We start from the raw sequence: 24980 nt of genomic DNA, 5'->3' as shown, positions 1-24980 counted from the left end.
TGGTTGGGAGAGACAGCTTAAGGCCAAGTGTCTGAACTCTTTGGGGAGATGAGAAAACGTGAGGTTGTGAGGCAGTTTGCTGAAAAGCCACTTTCTTGAGGAACTTGGAGAGGGCATGTTGCTTCAGCAGGTCCTACCAAGCGGAAAAGGGGACGCACAGACCAGGCCGCTTCGTGGCTGCTACTCTGGAGCACAGAAAGAAGGTGTGAGCAGTGAGGGAAGCAGCCACTGCATTGGCCTCCTTACGCAGAGTGGCTGGATGCCCGTGTGAGCCAGCCTTGCTGGACAGGAGGGAGCTCACTTGTGGGGTCGCTGGCACTTTCTCTCCTTGTTCCCTCGGCAAGGCTAGTCACGCGTGTGCCACGTGCCCGGCACCGGGTCTGAACAGTCTCAGAGGAAGCCCTGGTCTGTGCGTCCCACAGAGCCAACATAACAATGGTGGAAAAACCCCCAAAGTGAGACTGACAGGGACATCACGCCGTTGAACATCTCGCTTAGGGTGCCGTACACACAGCCTCCAGGCGGGGGGAGCAGGGCGCAGCTCTCACCGCGTGTTCTGACCTTGCTCTGCCCCGTAGGTATAACCGTGTACGCCGTCGGGGTAGGAAAAGCCATCGAGGAGGAACTGCAGGAGATCGCCTCCAAGCCCACGGACAGGCACCTCTTCTATGCCGAAGACTTCAGCACGATGGGCGAGATAAGTGAAAAGCTGAAGAAGGGCATATGCGAAGGTACAGAGCTCGTGTCTGGGAGAGAGCTTAGCGAACGGGGCAGCAGGAACCCCTGAATGTGAAATCCTCAACCCATTCCTTCAAGGCGCTCAGAAAAGGGTCTCCCTGGGGCGCAGGGCCAGTGACACCTGCAAACACTACGCACGGAGGGCGGAAGAGGGGTCAGAGGACAAAGGGGACAGCCAGCGTGGCTTGGTGATGCTGTGCTGAGCTGTGATAGCGCGTTGACACACTGGCACACTTAACCCCTTTAGAGACGGTCATTTAAGAAACCGTCTTATAAGTGAGAAGGGCTGACACACCATTTCAGGGTGTGCCTGTGCTAGTCACTGGGGTGGAAGGGGGTGGCAGCCCTTTCTAGTCCGCGGTCTAAAGTTACAGACTGCCTCCGGGCCTGGGCTCCCCCTGCTTGTAGAGCCCGAGGCTGCCCTCTGGGATTGAGATCTGTGGACCAAGCTCCCTCTGCTTTCCTCGTTGACTGTGCCACGTCAGGCATGCTGACAGAGCGCAGTTCTGCCCATTTTCCCTTTTACTCGTGTCCCAGGTTGCGCCACCCATAAAATCCCCGTCTAAGTGATGTTCCTTATTCCCCTCTAACGGAAAAACACAGTGCGAGGAAGGGGGCCAGGAGGGAAGGCCTGTCGGATTACTAATCTGAGGAGATAATGTTTTGCCTCAAGGCCAGGGGCGGGTGGGGAACCTTTTTCTGCCAAGGGCCATTTGGATAGTTATAACATCCCTCACTTAACAGATTGTGGACAATGTCAGTAGTTTTATTGCTAGCTTCACCCAGTGGCCAGATAAGTGTCTATAGAACGAGTACAAAAAAAAAAAAAATGTTTAAGCCGAGGCCGGTTTGGCTCAATGGATAGAGCGTCAGCTTGGGGACTGAAGGGTCCCGGGTTCGATTCCGGTCAAGGGCATGTACCTTGGTTTCGGGCATATCCCCAGTAGGGGGTGTGCGAGAGGCAGCTGATCGATGACTCTCTCTCATCGATGTTTCTAACTCTCTATCTCTCTCCCTTCCTCTCTGTACAAAATCAATAAAATATATTTTTTAAAAGAAAGGTTTTACATAAATGTTAAAGGCACGCTTTAAAACTAAACACCCATTTCATTTTGAAGTTATTTATTGCATGTTTTTACAAGCCAATATCTTTTTAAAGTATGGAACTTTGTAAAACACTGTGTAACATGAAGCGAGAAATCTCGTGACCCGTCCGCATGATGTAGTTCACTTACTATACATTGATGTTGCTGTGGACAAAGCTCGTAGACTTGTTGAGTTTTGAGGCCTGTGGTTGCCTGGACAGCGCCAGACCGAATGGTAAGGCCCATTCCAGTGGGAAAAGCTCAAGAAGAACTGTGGCCACTGCAACTTGATGCTTGACCTTCCTCTCACCTCACCTCCTACACATGATATTTGGGGGCATTCTTTTTTTTTTTTTAAGGGTGACATTTAAAAAAAAATTTTTTTTATAAATATATTTTTTAATTTTTTACAGAGAGGAAGAAAGAGGGACAAAGAGTCAGAAACATCGATGAGAGAGAAACATCGATCAGCTGCCTCTTGCACACCCCCTACTGAGGATGGGTCCACAACCAATGTACATGCCCTTGACCGGAATCGAACCTGGGACCCTTCAGTCCGCAGACCGACGCTCTACCACTGAGCCAAACCGGTTTCGGCACATTTTTAAATTTTTTAAATATATTTTTATTGAGTTCAGAGAGGAAGAGGAAGAGAAAGATAGACACATCCATGATGAGAGAGAATCATTGATCGGCTGCCTCCTGCAAGTCCCCCTACTGAGGATCGAGCCCACAACCTGGGCATGTGCCCTTGACTGGAATCGAACCTGGGACCTTTCAGTTTAAAGGCCAATGCTCTATCCACTGAGCCAAACCAGCTAGGGCAGGAGGGCACTCTTGAGAAGCATGTAAGGGGACCAGGCTTCCCCCAGGAGCAAACTCTCGAGTGCTCTTGGATTATCTTCATAGCCAAGTGCTCTTTGGGCCTGTGGTGTTAGCAAATAAAACCGAAATACCCTGGGTTACCTCAGGAAGGTAAGGAGCTGGTCTGGGACCAGGTCCTGAGTGACACGAGTGCATGCGGACCACTGTCACCCCTTTTGCTCATCTTTTCCCGCTCAGCTCTGGAAGACTCGGATGGAAGCCAGGACTCCCCAGCCGGGGAACTGCCCAAAAGGGGTCACCAGCCAACAGGTGAGTTAAAAAGCAGTGTTCCTAGAGCCTCTGGTGGGAGGTCCCCCCATGGCTTCCCCCTCCCCCAGACGGAAGTTGTAGGGATGAAAGCAAGATCGGAATGATAACTGTGGCTTTTCCCCCTCGGTCAGTCAGGAAGCACCTTAAGCCGTGGTTGGTAATAGCCTCTCTGAGTCGTATTGCCAAACTTTTTCCCAACGTCAAGTTGTGTGCCCCGTGTTAGACCACCACGCACCTCACTCTGACCGCGGGCAGCTTTTTACAGCACCGCCGTGGTAGGCAGGTGTGACCTCACTTGTCTCTCTCTTTGCAGAGTCTGAGCCAGTCACCATAAATATCCAAGACCTCCTTTCCTGTTCTAATTTTGCAGTGCAACACAGGTATCTGTTTGAAGAAGACAGTCTCTCACGGTCTGCACAAAAACTGTTCCACTCCACAAAGCCTTCAGGTAATTCCTAGCAGACTGTTACTACGGGTTCTATCGGTCACAGCCCATCAGCTTGCCAACCAGCCCCGTGTAAAAGGAGAGGAGAGGAGAGGAGATGAAAGGAGTAAGGAAATCAGGTGGGGAAGAGAGAAGAACGTAAGTACAATGAGATCCTGAAAAAGGGACCGAAGTGGTCTCCCCAGCCACAGAGCAGGCCACTTGGGGGTTGGAAGGCTGCCTGGGACTTACGGGATGGGGCTCCGTGGAAAAAGCTGAGCGTCTCTTTCATTATGGTTTCCTCCACGTGCTGCCTCAGTCCCGTTAGTGTGTGTCTAGGAAACGGGCGGGCTTACAGAGGTGAACACTTTCCATCTGCTTTCTCAGGAAGTCCTTTGGAAGACAAGCCTGATGAATGCAAATGTGAAAACCTCCTCATGTTCCAGAACCTTGCCAACGAGGAAGTGAGGAAGTTAACACAGCGCTATATCCTTTTCTGGTTCTGTGCTTCAGTGTGGGGCGCAGAGAACATGATTAAACCGTCCCGAGCACAAAGGAAGTTGTTTCCATGAAGGGCTTCTTTCTTTCTTTCTTTTTTCTTTTTTAAAATATATTTTATTGATTTTTTTACAGAGAGGAAGAGAGAGGTTAGAAACATCGGTGAGAGAGAATCATCCATCAGCTGCCTCTTGCACACCCCCTACTGGGGATGTGCCCACAACCAAGGTACATGCCCTTGACTGGAATCGAACCCGGGACCTTTCAGTCCGCAGGCCGACTCTCTCTATCCATTGAGCCAAACCGGTTTCGGCAAGGGCTTCTTTCTTAAGCAGCCTGATAGGGTCTGGGAGCCAAGGGCAAGCCCAGCTTAGTGCAAGGCTCATGCACGTAGCTGCGGCCGTCTGCTGTTCTGGAGGGTTTAGCAGTCAGGCCAGTCAGTACTCAAAGGAAAGAAACACACATTTCATGAACTCCCTTTCTCCTGGGATAAATTGCAGGTTATGCCCTGATCTGAAGTATACCAAAGGTATAGTGTCAGGAGCAAAGCACGTTGTAGAACCAAGAGGTTTCAAACTCCATATAAACTCCACATTTTTTCTTTGGCCCCAACCCACCCCGTGGCCACATTGGGTCAGTGTTTAGTTTCCAGAGGACTGGGGTTGGGTTTTTGTTTTTGGTTTGGCAGCAAAGATCCTTTATATCAGCACGCTCAGATGAACCGTTCCTCCGAGGCAACAGCAGGATCCAATGATTCATTAAAACAATATTACAAATGAGAGGAGTGCTTTGGGATAACGGAGAAATGAAGATTTAGCACTTTACACCCGGAGCAGCCTGCCAACTGCTCTGAACTCATAATTACTCAGCGTACTAAAGCTGGCTTGTGTCTATCTCAGCAGGGATCAGCCAGGCAGTAGGAAAATGGTTTAATTCGGAACAATTTCTGTGTCAGTGGGTTCCTATAAGGAACCACACATAGCAATTACCTTTCTGAAAACTGGGAATACGGTTCCCTAAAAAATGATAACTGATGAACACCTCTGGGCTCTCATTCTGCCACCAAGAGGGCGGTGGAAGGTATTAAGGAGCTTACAGGGAGGAAGACAAATGTTTCTTTGAATGAGCCCCTCCTCTTCCTTTTCCCACCTCAGCCCTGAGGGTCTCTTTCACAAGAGACTAAGGAAGTTTTCTATCAAAGAGCACAAGTCGGCAGTCTTCAAGGTTGCTACCCTTTGGCCATACTGACATAAGTGAAAACTCCCCATCTCTCTCCAGACTTCATATCTTTCTTTCCAAGGCTTAATCCCTAAAAAAAAAAAAAAAATATATATATATATATATATATATATATATATATATATATATATATATACACACACACACACACACACACACATACACACACACACACACACACACATACACACACACACACACACACACAAATATATGACTTTTTACAGAGAGTAAGGGAGAGTGTTAGAAACATCGATGAGAGGGAAACATCAATCAGCTGCCTCCTGCACACCCCCGACCAGGGATGTGCCCGCAGCCAAGGTACATGCCCTTGAGTCCACAGGCTGACACTCTATCCACTGAGCCAAACCTGTTAAGGCAAGGCTTAATCCCTTTATTCTCTTCACCACATTACCAACATTATCAATTCTGGCTCACAGAGGTGTGCTACTGCAAACTAATTTATAAGTAACAGAGGTGCGATTAGAAATTAAAAAGAAAAATAACTTTGCTTTGATGTTTTAACTCCAAAAAACACTTACAGTCTTGGTACCATGTGTTAACAGTATAAATACACACGTCAGGTTTTAAAAATACTTAACAGAAACAGGAGGGGGGGAACCCTTATATTTTTAGGACCAATTTTTATGTAGGTAAACCAAGTGATATTTAAATGCAAATAAAAATGAGTGATTCCTCTTCCTTAACTTGAGATGTACTAGAAGAAATGACCCAGAGAATGGAAGCCCTAGAAAATCGTCTGCGATACAGATGAAGATTCAAAATTCTCCGTATGTGTCTGTCATTGTATCAAGGACTACAGTGAAGGCGGTCCAGAGCCCCGAAGCTCAGGCTAGCGCTAGTTCTGTGAGGTTGTAAACGTGACTAGTACTGAGAAAGCTGGTTTGCTATGGCACAAAGGCAAAAAGTAGACACTAACTTTATAAGTTTAATGAGAGGAAAAAAAATCCTTCAGAATCCTAAGAGTTTACCACCATGAGAATAAGCTATGCAAGATACTCTGTAACATACCGTAGACGTGATTTGCTTTGCCCCTTCCTCCCTTAGAATGTTGCAATTGCATTGGATCACAAAGTCAAGTTTGCACGGTCTTACTGCTGTGGAACACTGGCCACTGGAAAAGCTGGGTTTTTTTTTTGTATCGGACTTTACCTTGATGTATGTATATGGACGTATGCATAAAATCATAGGACAGGTACCTGTGTAACAAGTTGTTTTTTTTAATACAATATTAAAGTTCACTTCAGAGATGGCACTTTGTGTAAAATTCTTCGTTTAACTTTATTATTTAAAAAAAATATATTTTATTGATAAAATACAAAGAGGAAGAGAAAGGGATAGAGAGCTAGAAACATCGATGAGAAACACCGATCAGCTGCTTTTTGCACACCCCCACCTGGGGGACGTGCCCGCAACCAAGGTATATGCCCCTGACCGGAACCGAACCCGGGACCCTTCAGTCTGCAGGCCGACGCTCTATCCACTGAGCCAAACCAGTTTCGGCCTTCGTTTAACTTTAAATGCAAGGTATGTAAACATGAGATATGACTAATATATGTATGAAAAAAAGGTTGAATCTTACTGCTAGTCAGGAAAATGCAGGTTAAAACAATAGCTTGGCAAAAATGAGTATGTCTTACTGTAACACGTGTTGGTAAGGATGTGGAAATCCGGGGCTCTTGTACAATGTACACAACCTTTTTGCATAGTCTCATACTTGCATTTTAGCAGGTATGAGACTATGCAAAAATGTTGCTAGAGTCACAAATTAGAAACAACCTGAACATCAGAAGGGTAACTGATGAATTGTGGCATAATTCACAACTCAAAATAATACACAGCAATTAAAAGGAATACACTGACATGTATACATGATTAAACTAAAAAGCAAATTTAAAATTTAATAATAGCCAATAGTAAAGTATGCTTAGCATACCATTTCTGTAGATGTAAAGAAACCCTCAAACATCACTATTGGTTCAGATACATAAATATGTACATTTAAGTACAAAGAAATGTTCTGGAAGGATATACACAATAGTGGTTGTCCCTGGGAAAGTGAAGCGGGAATAGGGGCAAGACCAAAGGAGACTTCAGATGTACCAGGTCAAGGCATGTAGAGCAGCAAGAAACCACCACAGGTGGCGACTTTGTTAGGAAATGAGGACACACAAAAAATATCCACCCATTGATTTGGGAGGACAGTTGATGCATTACCAAGTACCTTGAATAAGCTTTTAAATATTTCAAGACAGCCAGGCTGGTGTGGCTCAGTGGTTGAGCATCAATTCATGCACCAGGTCATGGTCTGATTCCTGATCAGGGCACATGCCAGGGTTTTGGACTCAACCCCCAGTAGGTAGTGTGCATGAGGCAACGGGTGATGATTCTGTCATCACTGATGTTTCTTTCTCCCTCCCTGATATCAATAAAAACACATTATTATATTTAGAAAATTAATAAAAGTTTATTTCAAGAGTTTCCATCAGAATGTTCTCCCAAAGGGCAGTGGTACAAGTAGGAACACCTAGACTCAATCATATCTGAAAATGGTTTTTTCAAGTCTAAAATGCATAATTCAAGTCTAAAGCTTTCAGTTTATATTTGAGTCATCCACTTGATCCAGAAAACAGATTTCCATTAGGAAGTATTGATTTGGCATTTCCGTTTGAGATTTAATCGACTCCATCTACTTCACTTTCTGTTGAGTCCTGGCTCCCTCTAGTGGTTCTAGTCTGCTCTAATATTTTTTAAGCTATTATATTTAACACATTTCATTAGAGGTTTTTCAAACTTCTCCAACTTAGTGAGAAAATGCCTTCAAGAGAAATGACTCCAACGAACCTATCAAATTTATAGATCAATCCAAGGTATTTAACTTAAAGATTTAAACATGGAAAATTTTCTCCATTTCCTTGTTTTGCTATCAGTGTCTCATGCGTAAAGGTTTTGCATTCGTTTGACTCTCAAAGCCTTGATCTGTCAAATGGGACTGTTAGTATTATCTCATTGGACTGTTGAGAGTGGTTAAATGGGTTAACATGTACACTACTTAGTAAAGTCTAACATCTAAAATACTCAACATCAGCTATTGTTTTTTAGCAGCCAAGAGCATCTGACACAAAAATGGTATCACATACATGTATGTTGAGTGAATTCTTTGCTTACCTTACCTGAGGAAAATACTTAGGCAGATTCCCATCCCTAAATTATCTTTTGAAGCAAAAAGATAGAAGGAAGTGTATTGCATAATGGTTAATGTTCAAGACCCATTATCAACAAGATAAAATTCTGGTCTAGAAAGCCATAAGCGTATCAGTGAGAATTAAGCCCTAAGTCATTACTCATGCTGGTTTCTGAATTTTTACCACGTGCCAACCACATAATGATAAAATGTTGAAAATATTAAGTCCCAGGGAGTGGGCTGGAGGGAGTCAATGGGGGAAAAAGAGGGACATATGGAACCTTCAACAAAAAAGATTTTAAAAAAAGAAAATGCTAAGTCCCTATCCTCTGGAACCTTAGTCTAATGAGATAGATGTGAATACCATAAGGTTCCATGGTAGCTCAGAGGCATCCAGTCCAGACTGGGAGGATATTGAGTGACCTGAAAGGGGAGAAACCAGATACCGCAAGTAGAGGGAGCAGCAAGTCCAAGTTGGAAATAGCAATTTTAAGAGAATATCAGAGAACTGTTTTCCATGAACCAGATGACCATCTTCCAGAAACTCCAACAAAGTTTGGTTTCTTCTCTACACACCCTTCTCCTGCTCTACCAATATGGTCTGCAATTAACACTCAAAATCCAACTTCTTTGAGACATTTAGAAAAAAATCTCAGCATAGGTATGGGACTAAATGTAATTGGCTGGAACATCTAGTCCCCACATACAAGAGTTTTCCAGCCAAATATTATAATCAGAAGAGAACATTTAAAAATATCACCTTAGACCTTCCCAGTCTGTTTTTTTTATTTATATATTTTTATTGATTACAGAGGGAAATATTAATGATGAGTCATTGATCGGCTCTATATGCCCCTCACTGGGGATTGAGTCCACAACATTCCTCTGAATGTCTTTTTCCAAGCAATATTAACAAACATACCTGGGAGATATATGAAATGACAAAATTCAGGGTGGGAGGAGAATTTCGTTTTTTCTTTGCTACTCAGATTTGGTTGATTTAAGGTGAATTATTAATTTTAAGCTTCAAACCTACTGCTTCTCAAACACATTCAAATATAAATACCAACAATATCCTGAGACTGGAATTATGAAAATAGAGTATCTTAAAAACCCAGTACAAGAAAGGAACTCTGTGTGGGAACTGGGATTTATAGCTCTTAACCTAAAGGCCTTGCCACATCTAGTTGCCTCCTCCTCTCTAATCTTATCTTCAGGAAAGCGTTACCGAAACAAGATACACAAATAACTGAAGCGAATGCGATTTTTAAACCAAGCTCCGGTCAATTTTATTAAAGAAAAATTTCCCATGATTTACTTTTCACCAGTCTGTTCTGGCATGCTTCTAATGATATCAGAATCACCTGGAAAACAAAACAATAATAATTTTACAATTCATTTAATGGCAAATGGTAAACATGAAACTGACAGTGGTTATCTTCAAGTTATTGCACTAGCTGTCCTGCCATTTCTGAGGCTGATCATATATATCAGACTTGGCTTATCACCAGCATTGAGAAAACCAGACCTAGGGCAAGAACTAGGTCTGGGGACACATGCATGGTCTTAATATAGCGAATGTTTAGCCTGCCCTGATTATTACAAAATCAGAACAGCGAGAATATTCGCAGTATTTTATGCATTAAAAATTCTTAAGTTCAAAACATGTCCAGTTGACCCTTGAAGTCAAGGATTAGGGATGTTGACCCCTTTGTGTAACTTAAGTTGGCCTTCCACACACATGTATTCCCAACCACAGATTCAAACTACTGTCTTTGTTCTATAGTTGGTGAATCCACGGATGGGAAACCCATCGAAAGAAATTTGTGTATGTGACTCATTAAGTTCAAACCTGTGTTGTTCAAGAGTCAACTTCTTTCAACCAACGTTTCCTCTCTGTTTAAGCATCCAGTAGAGATTACTTTCCTCTATTCACCTGATTATTTTCCCCTTTTATAATTTCATCTTTTACCAAGGTCCTAAATCATTATGTTAAGAGATCAAATAAAATTCACAATCTCAAAAACAAAACAAAGAATTCACTTATAGCAAAGCCAATGTACTGACACTCATCAATTCTCTGTGAAATAGTATCACTTAATATATCACCATCTGAACTCAGGAATCAGTAAATACTTATATTACAAAGAAAAGAATATACAATTTAAGAAGCATACCTGGGTCAATGATAGCCAGTGTGCATACCCTGTAGTACTTTCCACACGCTGTGCCCAATTCAATATTATTGCCACTGTAGTGATGGACACCAGTCTTGGCCAACATGGCATAGTACTCTATTTCAGATTTCCTTTGGGAACCAAAAAAGGGCAAATAAATGCCATACCAAATGACTGACAGACTAAGTATTTACCACTTCTCTCATTGGTTTAAATGCTGGTGAGACCTTCCAACAGTAAATAAGCCAGTTATTACTATTTTTATCCAGTTATTACTCTCAAGGACCTATTTCATTGGCCAATACAAGCCATCCTTTACTTGGATCCCTTACAAAAGAAATGAGACAACCATCTATGCTCATGGAGAAGAGGGTAGGTGCAAAACCAAAGCATCACATAGTGTTTACTGCATACCAGATACTTTACATAATGAAGAAATTGAGGCAGAGAATAAGAAATGGAGGGATCAGAATTCAAACCCATGCTACCTTGAAAAGATGGTCCATTTCTATCACCTTTTGATGCAGAATTGTAGATTGGAGGCGATACTACCCAGAATTAACATGGGTAACAATTGAGTAGGTAGATATTACTGGCTTTATAAGTTTGAAGGGAATTCTAACAGAGCGTTCCTCCTACTCAAAGTGTGGATCCAGACCAGCAGAGGTGTCATAAGGGGCTTGTTAGAAATGCACCATCTCAGGCCCATTCAGATCCAGAAGTAGAATCTGCAATTCACTCACGTGTTCACTTTTGAGACGCTCTGCTACCGACAGCAGGCTTAAGAGGAATGCTTGAAACAAGACCAAACTATGAGATGGGGAGCACTCTGTAAGTATATACACCTTGTCAGATGCTACAAGGCTATCCATTATCACTGAAAATCAATGCGGGTAGGGGACTGATCATGGCTTATATTCTCTAAGTTCAAAGTTTCTTCCTTACAATGCCCACTAAGTTCAATTTTAAAAGCTGGGGGGGAAAAATGTGGCTGAAAACTGACATAGGAGGATGGACTAGGTGATTCTGACAGCCTGCAACTCCACGGTCAGCCTGAACTTTTCTTAACTAGCTTTTCTGCAGCAAAACGCATTCATACAATAAAGCACTTTTAGAACATCTCAAAGCTAAAAGAATGACCAAAGACACAGCACCAAATACATGTAAAAACAAAACAGATGTATGTGCTCCCCTCAAACGTTTGACATTCTGTGAACGTTATTACTCCTGCCCTATTTTCTCCCATAAGATAAGCTTTACACTGGGAGGAAACATGCTTTGGGGAGAGGGGGAGTGAGGGGAGAGTGGGAATCAAGAGCCAAACCCCAGAACAGCTAAGTCATTCACTATAGCAACCTTCTGTCATGTGATCGCCTAGAAAACAGACTTTATACAACCCCGAGTCCATGCCACCCAGACTGCAGGTGTGCACGCTGCACAGTCGCCCTCGGTGGATTTGCAGGGAGAGCGCACACACCTCAGGGCCGGGCAGTTGTTGGCCAGGATGACCAGCTTCGCTTTGCCTTGCCGGATCATCTTCAGCGTCTGCTTGTACCCCAGCACGTACTTGCCGCTTTTCATCACCAGCTGGAGCCTCGAGTTGATGGACTCCAGCGACTTTTTCTACAAAGCAAGCATCGATCGTGTATCTGAAGGTCTGGTCTGGAACCGCCCCAAAACTGGATCCAGCTTTCTAGAAGCCGAGCCCATTAATAATAAAACCTCCGAAGGCCAGGCCCTAAGTCCTGGAAAGGCCCCATCGGGTTTCTTTCGGGGTCCCCCCATTCCCCCCGGCCCCGAATCCATCGGGCGTGCGGTCTCCCCAGGGTGCTCCCACATGCCCACCCCGCCGAGACAGCTCCCCACGTGAACCGGCTTCCGGCCCGCTCCACTCACCGTCTTCTTTGCGGCCACCATCTTCCTGCCTCAAGTGCGGGACGGCCCCCAACCTAGGACACACGGAGCACAGGGAAGGGGGTTCAGGAACCCGAGGTCTGATGGCAACCGGCGGGGCCCCCCTCCGCAAGGCGAAAGCGCCGGCCGCCGGAGCCCACTCACCAGATGCAGCCGCCAAGATGGCCGGGGAGCGAGAAAGGAAGCCGTTCCCACAATGCATCGCTCTTCACCACCCGGCCGGGAGCCCCGGCCGGAAGCGGAAGCGAGTCGCAAGCGGAAGGGGCGGGGCTAGGAGGAAAGGAGCGCTCCGGTTGCCATGGGTACGGCTAGGGAGAGCGGCGGCGATGCTAGGAGCCTAAACGAGCCGCGTATGTTAGGCCGAACCTGCTCGTTGCTCTCGCTTCCAGCGGCGGACGGAGGAGCCGAGGTCGGCGGAGCTGCTTGGGAACCGGAGAACCGGTGAAGGTGAGGCGGGAGGAGCGGCGAACGGGGACGGCGCGGCTGCACCACGGTCCTAGCGCCGCCGCTTTTCTCTGCCCGAAGCCCAGGCTCTTGGAGAAGCGGAGGGAGGACCCTCCGCGCCGGCCCGCCCTCGCCTTCCCCGCCGGCATGGCCCAGGCCGTGGTGTTTTGTGGAAGAGCCACACTCAAGGGGCCAAAGAGCCGCCTGTGGCTCGCGAGCCGCAGTTTGCCGACCACTGCACAGAGGAAGAAACACTTGCCATGCGAGAATTGACAGTCAAATCGTTTGGCTCATGAAGGTTTTCTAAATATTTTCACACATATTTATTAGAGCAGGAGTTGGCAAACTTTTCCTGTGAAGACCAAACAGTAAGTTTTTTATGCCTTTTAAGCCATATGGTCTCTGTACAACTACTGGGTTTCAGTGTAGCACGAAAGCAGCCTCAGACGCGGTGTAAATGCATGCGTGTGGCTGTGTTCCAATAAACCTGTTTACAGAGCCGGGCCGCTGCCCGGACTTGGACATATGGGTGAGCCCCAATCCGTGTGCCTGGGGTCCTTATGCGATGAGACACAGACACGCACGGCAGGAAGGCCATGGGAGGGCACATGGAGGCCACTGCCATCTGCCAGCCGAGGAGAGAGGCCTCCGATGAACTAACCCCGCCGACACCTTGATTTTAGACTTCCAGCCTCAGCCTTGTGAGAAACTACGTTTCTGATAGGTCATCCAGTCTCTGGTACCTTGTTACACAGCAGCCTTAGCAAACTAACACAGATGATAACATAACCATTGAAGAGTATAAGCATTCCTGGGTCTTCCCTGATAAAAGTGAACATAGGTAAGGTGCGATTGGGGCCCAGGGCGCAAGCCCAGGGTTGCAGGCTCCAGCCCCAGTAGGGAGCGTGCAGGAGGCAGCCAGTCAATGAGTCTCATCACTGATATTTCTCTCTCTCCCTCTCTGAAATCAATGAGAGAGAGAGAGAGAGAGGGGGGGGGGGGTAAATGTAACTACGAGGGTGGATTAAGTAGCCCTGTGTCCGCATTAAACCTGCTCGTGGTGACCGCACTGAAGTTAGGTAAGATTACAGCCGCATCGCAAAGGCAGTCCTCCAATCAGCAGCCCCTGCCACAGCGGTCTCCTCCTCTCCCCGCTACTTGGTGGTGAAGCCGAGAATCCCGCCGCCCTCTCCCCACATCATTCCAACATCCTTTCCACCCTGCTCCCCGCCTCCCCTACCCCGTCCCCCTGCACTTCTCCGGCTCCTGTCCCTGTCCTCTCCCCATCCCGTCCCCCTGCACCCCCCGGCTCCTGTCCCTGTCCTCTCCCCATCCCGTCCCCCTGCACTTCCCCGGCTCCTGTCCCTGTCCTCTCCCTATCCCGTCCCCCTGCACCCCCCGGCTCCTGTCCCTGTCCTCTCCCCATCCCGTCCCCCTGCACTTCCCCGGCTCCTGTCCCTGTCCTCTCCCTATCCCGTCCCCCTGCACCCCCCGGCTCCTGTCCCTGTCCTCTCCCCATCCCGTCCCCCTTATCCTCTCCAGCTCCGGGTCCCTGTCCTCTCCCCACCCCGTCCCCCTGCACCCCCCGGCTCCGGTCCCTGTCCTCTCCCCACCCCGTCCCCCTCCTCCTCTGCGCTCCTGGCTCCCGGCTCCCTCTCCTCCAGGCGCGCCCGCCCCCGAGAGCCCCCGGAGCTGCAGGAACCTCTGCGCCCGCAGCGCGGGACCCCGGCTCCGGGGGACCCACTCCTGCCCGGGACCCCGGCTCCGGGGGACCCCACTCCTGCCCGGGACCCCGGCTCCGGGGGACCCCACTCCTGCCCGGGACCCCGGCTCCGGGGGACCCCACTCCTGCCCGGGCGGCGATGGGCTGCTCCGGCAGCGCCCTCCGCCAGCCCGGCGCCGGCCGCACACCCCGCCGCGGTGAGCGGGGGGGGGGGGGGGGGTTCGGGGCGGGGGACGGGGGTTCGGGGCGGGGAGCGGGGGTTCAGGGCGGGGAGCGGGGGTTCGGGGCGGGGAGCGGGGGTTCGGGAGGGGGACCGGGGGTTCGGGGCTGGGAGCGGGGGTTCGGGGCGGGGAGCGGGGGTTCGGGGCGGGGAGCGGGGGTTCGGGAGGGGGACCGGGGGTTCGGGGCTGGGAGCGGGGGGTTCCGGTGGGTGAGCGGGGGTTCGGGTGGGCTCTCTCCCCCGGGGTCCGAAAGGTGCGACCGGTGCCCACCGGCCCCGCAGGCTCCTCCCCGAGGCTGGGAGCAGAACGGGGCGCCCCTCTCCGCCGTGCTGACCTGGGGGCGGCGGTCCGCGTGCGCCCCGGTGCTCGAGGCCAGGGCGGGGCGCTGGGGTTACTCCATCCCGGTGTGCTCGCGGGCATTATGCCCCTATTAATAAGTCTCTGAAATGGAGGAGTGATTTCCTGTCCTTAGCAATAGATGCTATTTTATAGCAACTTCATTTTACAGGACAGTGCGAATTCCCTGGGGACCTTGTGGTGGTGGTGGTGGTGGTGGTGGTGGTGGTGGTGGTGGTGGTGGTGGTGGTGGTGGTGGTGGTGGTGGTGGTGGTAAGGGGGATGTGTACCCGTTTTCTGTCCAGACCTTCTGCGCCTGGGAGGGTCAGAGTTGCAGGGTTAGCGAAGGCCAAGTGCAGACAGACAGTCACTGCCTCAGATAGGTCTCTGCGCTTTTGCAGAGCTCACATGCACTTTTTTCCTTTCCTTGACAAATAACGCAAGGGATGAGACTTGGCCATCACTGAATCTTATAAAGAAATCCAAGTCCGTTCTGAGAGTCACGTATCAAGTGACTCTCCTCTCCTCCTCTGCCCCCATCACCACGGAGACTCCACTTTTGGAGTTTGGAGGTGGAAGAGACAGACAGTAAACAAGTTGAACAGATGACTTGAGATAGTTTCTGACAGTGGTAAGTGCCGAGAAAAGAATAAGAGCAATGACTGGCTTTTCCAGCTGACTCACTTCTTAGGTTTTGAATGGCTAACATTTTGGACAAACCTCTGGAGGTTAAGCAGATTCCTTCAAGCTTGTTTTCTGTCTTCTTCAAGACTAACTTTAGGGACATTTTATACTAATTCCTTTTCACAGGTCTTTAGCACCTTGTGTTATTCCTACAACGGAAATCCCTCTGACGTTGTAGTTCGGTTTCCATGAATGCTCTTTCAAAGCTCAGACGCTGAGTCCTAGTCAGAAATGTTTGATTGAAGTCATTGTCATGGTTTATAATTTGTTCCTAGCTTCAATAGATAACAGATAGCAATACAGAATTTAAAAATAGTCAAAAAACTAAAGCCATATGTGAAAGTGATTCCAAACCCCTCCTGACTGACAACAATGTGAAAAGATGGAAACCCATTCCTGATGTACCACCAGCCTTTCTCCCAAAGAGAAGAAAGCCGCTGTACCCCAAATACGCTCTCAAAAGGCCGGTGCAAGGAGCAGTTTCCTTGCTGTTTTATGTTTTATCTTGTGAAGTCAGGTTGCTTTTGCATTCTGTCCCAAGGGAAAAGCTTGAGGAAGGTACAGCATATTATTTTGGCTTTTCTCATCCCCTGCCATGTCCCACGTAACCTAGGACATGGAGTAGCATTCTGGTTTAAACATCTCAGTTTTTAAAACATGTATTGTAGGGAATGTTGCCCTTGAAGTGGGGCAAAAGTATTTCATAGAGGGAATAGAGGTTTGTTTGTTTTTTTTAAAATATATTTTATTGATTTTTTACAGAGAGGAAGGGAGAGAGATAGAGAGCTAGAAACGTCGATGAGAGAGTAACATCGGTCAGCTGCCTCTTGCACACCCCCTACCGGGGATGTGCCCGCAACCAACGTACATGCCCTTGACCGGAATCGAACCTGGGACCTTTCAGTCCGCAGACCGACGCTCTACCGCTGAGCCAAACCGGTTTTGGCGGGAATAGAGTTTTTAATCCTCTTTTAAAATAGCGAAAGACCTTTGAAAAATTATCACTAATATGAATAACCATAAACTTGAATCACATGCACTCTCTCGGTGTTTATTTATGCTTTCATTGCTGTTCTAAGTTTACACTGTTGTTCTGAAAGAAATGTTAAAATACCTGACCATCAGTTTTGATGCATAGAAATTTAATTAATACGCCGCATAATATGCTCAGTGCACATATTGAGTCAATCTACAGGCGTTCTGCTTCTGAGCCTCATTCAGACAGTACTCTCATGTAACTGGACATCACCATTTCACCTCCGTGATACTGGAGGCCAGGTAAATAATTCATCCCTGCTTCTGAAGGTCAAAACTTCTAGATATAAAACCTCAAGTGTGTATGTGCGTTTAGATAAAAACAGCCCAAGTTTATTAAATGTCCTGTACATACATTTACTTACTGGTATAGAATTGGTGAATGAATTACTTTATTTAATCCTTACAACAGTGTTATGACTAAGTTTTATGATTTCCCCACTTTATATGTAAGAGTAAATAATTTGTCCAAAAAAAAAAATAATAATTTGTCCAAGGTTATGGGGCTCCTTAAGAGTCAGAGCTGGGCTTTGGATTCGGGTACTCTGATTCCAGAACTTGACCTATTCCTCTTTAGACCAGCTTGTGATAAGTAGACTTAAATCTGTTTGGCTTTACATCACCCTTGGTTGTCATTAGAGGGTGGTTATCCACTATTCAAACAAGAAATATAATAGTATAATAGAGCAATAGAGTATTTATTGTGATCTCTAAATTAGATATATATTAGAGTAAGCATACAAATATGGTATATATAATACATATCTATATAAGTACTTTAAATGCAATGTTATAATAAATATTTATTTCTAAATAAGAATCAGTAAAATATGAAGTTTATTTGCTTTCCAAGTTTAACTGGGAATATTTGGAGGACATTTAGCCTTCGAGGTATTTTAAGAGTATATAAGATGTAAAAAAACTTCCAGTGGCTTCCCACGGAGATACAGATAATCTTTATATCATAAGATATTCTTTTAAATTCACAATATCAACCTTCGAACCCCACGGGTTAAAGTTAAAATACAGCAAGTAGCACGTGACTGGATTTACGTTGACAATTCTACCTATCAACTACCTTTGTGCTGCTTACTTAAGATCCGTTTGTTATACATGATGCAGTATTATCAGCAAAGGAATCATAAATAATGGGTTGAACTGCATGACGTCTAAGATCTCTTGTAGCTCTTAAATCTTGTAAAACTAAAATATGAAGGTACATATTCTCTGGGCTCCAATTTATTATTTTTTTGTAATATATTTTATTGTTTTTTTTACAGAGCGGAAGGAAGAGGGATAGAGAGTTAGAAACATTGATGAGAGAGAAACATCCATCAGCTGCCTCTTGCACACTCCCTACTGGGTATCTGCCCACAACCAAGTTACACGCCCTTGACCAGAATCAAACCTGGGACCCTTGAGTCCGCAAGCTGACTCTCTATCCACTGAGCCAAACTGCTTAGGGCTCTGGGCTCCGATTTAAATCTGATAGCAGCTCTTGGTCAGGGAGCTGCTATGCGGAACAGGAAAACCCGTTCATGTGAAGACATCAGTCTGACCCGTCGATCCTGAATACCACCGAGCTTCCATCACCTCTAAGACCACCGAGTAGGGAAAGAAGCAGAGAGTGGCCTATGATTGTAAGTCATTAATTAGTGCTCCTCGAAGTATAGAACAGTATCTGGTACCTGATAGTCACAGATTTTACCGAATGCTCCCCCTCCCCCAAGGACAATTAGGCAGGCAGAGCTGGAATTTCTTGTTGGTGGAAGCAAGTGGTAAATATCAGGGCAATTTCTATGCTTTTCGGTGCCATGAGTAGCCATGGGACTCTGAACACAGAAGTCTTGTTGACCTCACAGACTTCAGTGGACCGGAAGCTTTGGCCTGGGACCCCTCCTCTCGGTGCTTCCAGCCCCCGGTGTCACCGATAACTCTTTCCCAAACGCTTCTCCAAAATGAACGCCATCCCCTTGGGCAGACTTCTTCCTGAGACTTGACAGCTTACGCATAAAAGCAGACAGAGTAAATAGATGGTAATTATTGGCAAATTCATGGCTAGGTTAATGTGTACACTTCCAGTCACAGCCAGTCATTTGTTTGTCCTAGCCTCAGCACTAGCTGTGTGGGTTCCTGCTGTCAAGGCCATCGGATGGGGCGTGAATTTCACAGTTATGTCAACTGTTATTTGTGTCCTGGAGATCCCTTCAGTCTTCAACCCGTATTTTCACACAGGGAACTGCAGTCCCAAGTAGACAGTTTTTTTTTTAATTGAAGAAAAAACATCAGTAACACTAACATGAATTTTTATAGGCTTTTCTTGCATATAGATATTATACAAATGGGCTTTCTGTCTTTTAAATGCTAGAGCTCTCTGGACTGAAATCATTTAAAAAAAAAAAAAAAATATATATATATATATATATATATATATATATATATATATATTGGTTTCTGAGAGGAAGGGAGAGGGAGGAGATAGAAACATCAGTGAATAGGGAGAATCGTTGATCAGCTGCCTCCTGGGTGCCCCACACTGGGGATCGTGCGTGAAACCCAGGCATAGGTCAATGTTCATAGGTCAGTACTCAACCATTGAGCCACACTGGCCAAGCTGGACTGAGTCTTGTCTTTGTGTTCCCTTGAAAGTCTGGTACGCAGAAAATGTTTGGTAAGTCTTTGCGGTAGGCCTGGTTATCATGTACAGTGAATTAAAATGGAATATAAGAGCTACCTATATGGCTCAAAAAAAAACACAAAACACATTTGAAAAATGCATACAGTGTAAATCATACCTCCTATCCTAGCCCCATCATCTGCTTAGTTCTGATCTTACTTAAGAGTAAAAAGAATTTTGTGTATTCTTCCAAAGTTTCTTTATAGATTGCAAATATTATTTTTCTCATCTTTGTTCATCATCTATGTTTCCCATACAATATATATGCATGTATTATATAATCATATTTGTATGCTTACTCTATGTTCATGAAATATAGTATATTATAACCAATAGTCTTCACCTTGTTTTTTTCACCTACCAACACGGAGATCTTTCTATCTTGGCATACAGAGAACTTTACCCTTTTTTATACTTGTTTAAAGAATACAGTGTGTGATTTCCTTAGCCAGTCCCCTATCTGTTTTCAGTCTTTTCCTGTTGCAAATGGCTGCTATTGAATTCCTTCATACATGCGTCATTTTGAATGTGTGCAGGCGTGACTGTAGACAGTCTCCCAGAAGTGGGAGAGGGCCTGTTCCTTTATAATGTGATAGATAACTGCCTACAGGACTTCCACTGGGTTATACTGGTTCACACTCTCACCAACAGCACAATACATCTCCTTCTAAAACGGAAGGTTTGGTGCAGCTGCATCCAAACATGGGCATCGAGCAGGAATCAGGAGGTAAGATAGGAGCACCCACTTGTTCCCCAGATTTTTAGCCCATGATCTCATCCAGTTCCCACAAAGCCTGATCCATAAAGCAAACATTAGGTAACAAGCACAGCTAGGAAACCCAGCTTAGTGAGGATACGTAACTTGCCCCAGGTCTCACAGCTAGTGAGCGATGGGGCTGGGGCTTCATACGGGAGACTCTGACCCCCTGCGCTTCTCACAGACTCCAGTTCCATCTGGAGTCTAGGTTCGGTTCTGCCAGAGCTTGTCATATCACTCTACACCCAGGAGGAATGTAGCCCGTTTCTGTAGAGATTGTGGATGGGAGAATGAATGGGCAAGCAGAGGTGGGAATGTAGGGGGTGGGAGTACCACTGAGAGAAGGAGAGAGGAGAGAGGGGGGAGGGAAGAGAAGGAATCGGGACCCACAGAATTCAGAAGCTGGAAGGTCATTTTGGCCAAGATGGGCTCGGGAAGAGAGTGTCGGGTTGTTAAGAGGGTCTTCCAGTCAGACAGGAAAAGGTCAGCTCAACAAAACAAGGTTTCATTGTATCCTGTTAAATCACTCTCCTGTGAGGTTGCCACGGGTCCCAGCTCCTGTGTCCAGTTTCACTTACGTTAATGTTTTACAACATCGAGTTTAAGATAAAAACCTGATACTCCTGGGGGGGTGACTGAAAGGCTCACCAGCACTGATAAAAGCATCAAACCTGGCTAGGCTTCAGATCCTGGTGTGTGAAGTGTAGGTGGTACTGGGTGACGACTGGTTTTTTAAACAATCGGAATACCAGACTCAAGCGCTGCAATTGAGTGTTAACGTCTGGAAAATACCCCAATGCCCTCAACGCTTCTCTGCTCTCAGGGCTGTTACTGTTCATTCCTTGAACCCCTCCTTGGGAACTGCCAAGGGGGTCAGAGCTTTGCCCTTTAAGGATGAAGACTGAAAAAAACAAAAACAAAAACAAACCCAAAAAACACAACAAAGGACATTGTGTTAAATTCCATGGAAATTATGTGCGCTATCAAGCGTTCTGAGGTATCTTTCCAACTATGTGTTCTTGTTTCTCTGTAAAATTTAGGTTTACCTTCAAAATGTATTGCATTTACTTTGTGATGGTCAACACTAATTTTAAATAAGTAAATCCAAGTATTTCTACTATAAAAGAAAAGTGGTTTGTCTGTTTTTTTTTTAAAGTATATTTTATTGACTTTTTACAGCCAGGAAGAGAGGGATAGAGTTAGAAACATGGATGAGAGAGAATCATCGATCAGCTGCCTCCTGCACACCCCCTACTGGGGACGTCCCTGCAGCCAAGGTGCATGCCCTTGACTGGAACTGAACCCGGGACCTTTCAGTCTGCAGGCCTGAATGTGTGTTTTCCTTTTATTTTTCAAATGGACGATCAGAAAGTAACTTCAAATATGTATTTTTCAACCACAGGAGAAAGTGAGTCCAGCTTCGTCCAACCCAAACCCCTTACACTGGGAAGAGAATCTACTGTTGATGACAAGGCACAGAAGGAAAGCCTTCCGCCACTGGAGAAGCTCAGGATTTCAGCAGTGTCTGTAGCTAATGGCGTCCAATCCCTTCATGATCAGCCCCCAGCAAAGGACGCGGCAGAGCCGCAGGGATCCACGGAGAAGATCCAGCCTTTGGAGGGACCCAAGGAGCCTGGGCCGCTTCAGCAGGATGGCAAAGAGGAGGCTTGGGGAGCAGGAGAAAAGAAAGACGTGGAAGCGGTGACAGGGGCCCGGCGTTTAGAAGGAAATGCCGGGACAGAGCCTTTGGGAACAGAAGCCAGGCCTCAGCCTCTGAGGACGGCCGGCGAGAGGGACTCCCCCGGAGCCGCAGGAGGCACCGAGACTCCACCAGCTGCCAGAGAGACGGAACCTCGAAGGAGAGCTGGAAAAACCCCACCCCTGGAAGCAGGCAGCGAGACACGACCTCCAAACACACCCCAACTCCTGGACACAGTTCCCCAGGAGACGGAATCTCCAGAGACGTTGGAAGGAAGTCAGCCTGTTGAAACAGCTGAGGAACATCAGCTTCAAGAAACACTGGGGAGAGATGAGCAATCCCAGCTTCTAGAAACAGTGTCCAGAGGGGAAGGACCTCTGGAAATAGCAGAAGGAAGGCAGCTTGTGGAAACAGCTGTAAAGAGTGATTTGGTTCACAAAACTCCTGAAGGTCTGGTGAACAGGGAGCAGATTCCACCTGAAGGAACAGTCGGAAGCATGGAGCATCCAGCAGGAACTCTGGAAACGGGGCCAAACGTGGAAGTGGTCGGGAAAATTCACCCCAAAAAGGAGGGCCAAAACCTTGAAGGTAGGAGATGCTGTTCAAGGTTCAGGATGCTTAGATGGGCTTCATGAGAGGTCATCTCTGGGGGGAGGGAAGAGGGAGAAAGTGGCTTGTACATACACTGAAGTATCTATTACAGGTGGTTGAAATTCGTTTGACCCAAATCAAAAACGTTTCCATATCTGGAAAACAGGCATTTGGCTTTCCACCAAAATGTTCTAAAGCACGTTCTGTGTCCAAATTTTTTAACCTAGAGTTTCATCGTTGAATAGAACCGAATATTGAAGCCAACATGTTAACATTTCTGGACTTTCCCATGTTTGCTCTTCATCGGGTCCCATGTGTGGTGTGAGGTTCCAAAATAAGGATGAATAGGTGGTTAGTGGAGGAATTGACCTCCTCATGAAAGAACACACAAATAATGGATCTTAGAGTGTAATTTTTATCTTTGCCAGTTTTATCCTTAGAAAATTACTCTGCCCTTGTCCTCCTTTTTTATTTTTATTGATTTCAGAGAGGAAGGAAGAGAGAGGGGGGAGAGAGAGAGAAACAGCAATGATGAGAGAATCACTGATCAGCTGCCTCCTGCACGCCCCTTACTGGGGATTGAACCTGCAGCATGGGCATGTGCCCGACTGGAATCGAACCCAGGACCCTTCAGTCCACAGGCCAACGCTCTATCCACTGAGCCAAACAGCTAGGGCTCCTCCTTTCCTCTTTTTACCTTTAAGAGAATACTAGAGGAAATGTATTGTTTTGGCATATGGTGCTTTTTAAGTGTATCTTACCAGAGAAAAATAAATGGTGCCTATACTATACTTTATTGGGATTATTATAAAAAATTACATTTTTTCTGGGGCATGACTTACATTTTGGCTAATTTTACCTTCACATTATAATTAAGTGAAGCATTTATTCCTCTTTCTTAATTCATTTATTAACACAGTTTTTTTTTGTGCTTAATCATATGCAAGGCGCTAGGGTGCAGAAGGAGTAAGAGCCAAGCTCCTGTTCTCCAGGGGGTCACAGTCTAGTGAGAAGAAGGCAGAACAAATTACCACCATCTATTGAGATAAGCACTTGGATGAAGATATGTCAAAGTACTCTGGAGTAACAAGGAAGGAACAAGAAAAAGCATATGTTTGTTAGACCAGGGTTGGCAAAGTCAAGTCTTTAGGGCCTAAGATAATGAGAGGGCACTGAAGGGTCCAGGATTAAATTCCTATTAGGGCATGTGCAGGAGGCAACCCATGATGTATCCCTCTCACATCGATGTTTCTCTCTCTCCCTCCCTCTCCTCCACTCTCTCTAAAAAAAAAAAAAAAAAAAATCAATGGATAAAATATTCTTGGGTGAGGATTAACAACAACATCAAAAATCTGTCCCCATGGGAAACCAGCCGTGGGTACATTATTGTTAAGGCTAAATAAGCATCTCTTAATATCTCCTTTGGTTACTTTTCCAGGTGAGACAGGAGAAGAGGTTGAAACAGAGATGGAGAAGAGCTGAAACAAAAGCAGACGAAACAGGAGAAGCTGTGGACCTTCCAGCAGCCACGTAGATAGGTATGGTGACAGAAGGGTGGATGGACACAGGGCGTCCTAACAGAGGACAGGAAAACGGAGGGAAGCTTGTGGTTACAGATCTTCAATAGCCAGAGCCAAGAACAACCAGGGCTTATGACCACTGAAGAGTTTATGATCATTGTGGCAATGGGTCAGTTCCGTATAGGAAATGAGCCCCTAAAATGAAAGTATAAACCTTTCGGTATAGGTGGCTGGAGGAGGGAGTTAGCAGATTTTAGGGAGCTCAGGATAATAACGTGACACAGTTATGATTTCTACGGGATAAGAATGAACAACGAAATGATGCAACCTACACCTAGGATGTCTTTCCTAGCACGGAATGGAAGGCTGGTAGAAACCTTAGAAAGTGTGTCATCTAATTACCTGCTCCTCTCGAGTCTGTCTGCTACCGTAGAGCCTTATTTGTCATGTTATGTTAAAGATGTTAACGAAATCCTCGTCAAAGGAATTCAAACTCTGGTGCTGCTGTGAGATGAGGCGTTTTCACAGGGAAAGGCTATGCATCTTCCATGCGCCATTTTGAATCAAGTGTAGATTTTACACTGATGTGAGGTATTCCATCTGATGTCACCCTTTTGACTGACATTAAAGGTGTGCTAAATTAACTGACTTCTTATTATTTTTTAAAATATATTTTATTGATTTGTTTACAGAGAGGAAGGGAGAGGGAGAGAGAGTTAGAAACATCAATGAGAGAGAAACATCCATCAGCTGCCTCCCGCCCACCCCCTCCTGGGGATGTGTCTGCAAGCAAGGCACATGTCCTTGACTGGAATCGAACCTGGGACCCTTCAGTCCAGAGGCCTATGCTCTATCCACTGAACCAAACCGGTTTCGGCA

General features: G+C 46.1%; 3 protein-coding genes across 6 annotated transcripts in view; 2 read left to right on the top strand and 1 right to left on the bottom strand.

Annotated features, from left to right (window-relative positions):
- Positions 1–6394, top strand: part of MATN2 (matrilin 2) — a gene marked incomplete at its 3' end in the record, with an annotated part of 81142 nt that extends 74748 nt beyond the window's left edge. Inside the window, exons 15-19 of one of the 3 annotated variants that reach the window (XM_084864549.1) lie at positions 579–731; positions 2886–2957; positions 3328–3405; positions 3769–3867; positions 5838–6394. In XM_084864549.1, the coding sequence (XP_084720675.1) occupies positions 579–731; positions 2886–2957; positions 3328–3405; positions 3769–3867; positions 5838–5893 (458 nt within the window). Of the gene's footprint in view, positions 1–578; positions 732–2885; positions 2958–3270; positions 3406–3768; positions 3954–5837 lie in introns of those variants that run through there. The other 2 variants (XM_084864548.1, XM_084864547.1) reach the window with 2 other exon arrangements.
- Positions 6395–9582: 3188 nt separating this feature from the next.
- On the bottom strand, positions 9583–12662 carry RPL30 (ribosomal protein L30). 2 transcript variants are annotated; one of them, XM_084864617.1, is made up of 5 exons: positions 12559–12662; positions 12397–12449; positions 11978–12123; positions 10501–10631; positions 9583–9687 (listed from the first exon to the last, which is right to left on the bottom strand). In XM_084864617.1, exons 2-5 carry the CDS (start codon positions 12415–12417, stop codon positions 9638–9640), a joined length of 348 nt encoding a protein of 115 aa, XP_084720743.1. In that variant the 5' UTR covers positions 12418–12449; positions 12559–12662; the 3' UTR covers positions 9583–9637. The 2 variants fall into 2 exon arrangements, with proteins under 2 accessions (XP_084720743.1, XP_084720744.1); XM_084864618.1 differs by lacking the exon at positions 12559–12662 and having other exon boundaries at positions 12397–12552.
- On the top strand, positions 12498–24242 carry ERICH5 (glutamate rich 5; the record flags this gene model as incomplete). Its single annotated transcript, XM_084864288.1, has 4 exons — positions 12498–12665; positions 12774–12861; positions 21694–22578; positions 24020–24242. The coding sequence occupies 4 exons, from the start codon at positions 12498–12500 to the stop codon at positions 24061–24063; spliced, it is 1185 nt and encodes a 394-aa protein (XP_084720414.1). The 3' UTR covers positions 24064–24242.
- Between the last annotated feature and the right edge of the window lie 738 nt (positions 24243–24980).

The sequence above is a fragment of the Pipistrellus hanaki genome (assembly GCF_964339955.1).
Source record: "Pipistrellus hanaki genome assembly, chromosome: 17".
In the NCBI taxonomy this organism is placed as follows: domain Eukaryota; kingdom Metazoa; phylum Chordata; class Mammalia; order Chiroptera; family Vespertilionidae; genus Pipistrellus; species Pipistrellus hanaki.
Note: the sequence above shows the minus strand (reverse complement) of the source record. Positions and strands in the feature narration are given on the sequence as shown.

Excerpts from the sequence above, each read along its gene's own strand:
- RPL30 (XM_084864617.1), bottom strand. The coding sequence starts at position 12,417 with ATGGTGGCCGCAAAGAAGACG. Across the intron at positions 12,124-12,396 it reads TGGTGGCCGCAAAGAAGACG|AAAAAGTCGCTGGAGTCCAT; the intron begins GTGAGTGGAGCG and ends CTTGCTTTGTAG. Across the intron at positions 10,632-11,977 it reads AACAACTGCCCGGCCCTGAG|GAAATCTGAAATAGAGTACT; the intron begins GTGTGTGCGCTC and ends TGGTTCCCAAAG.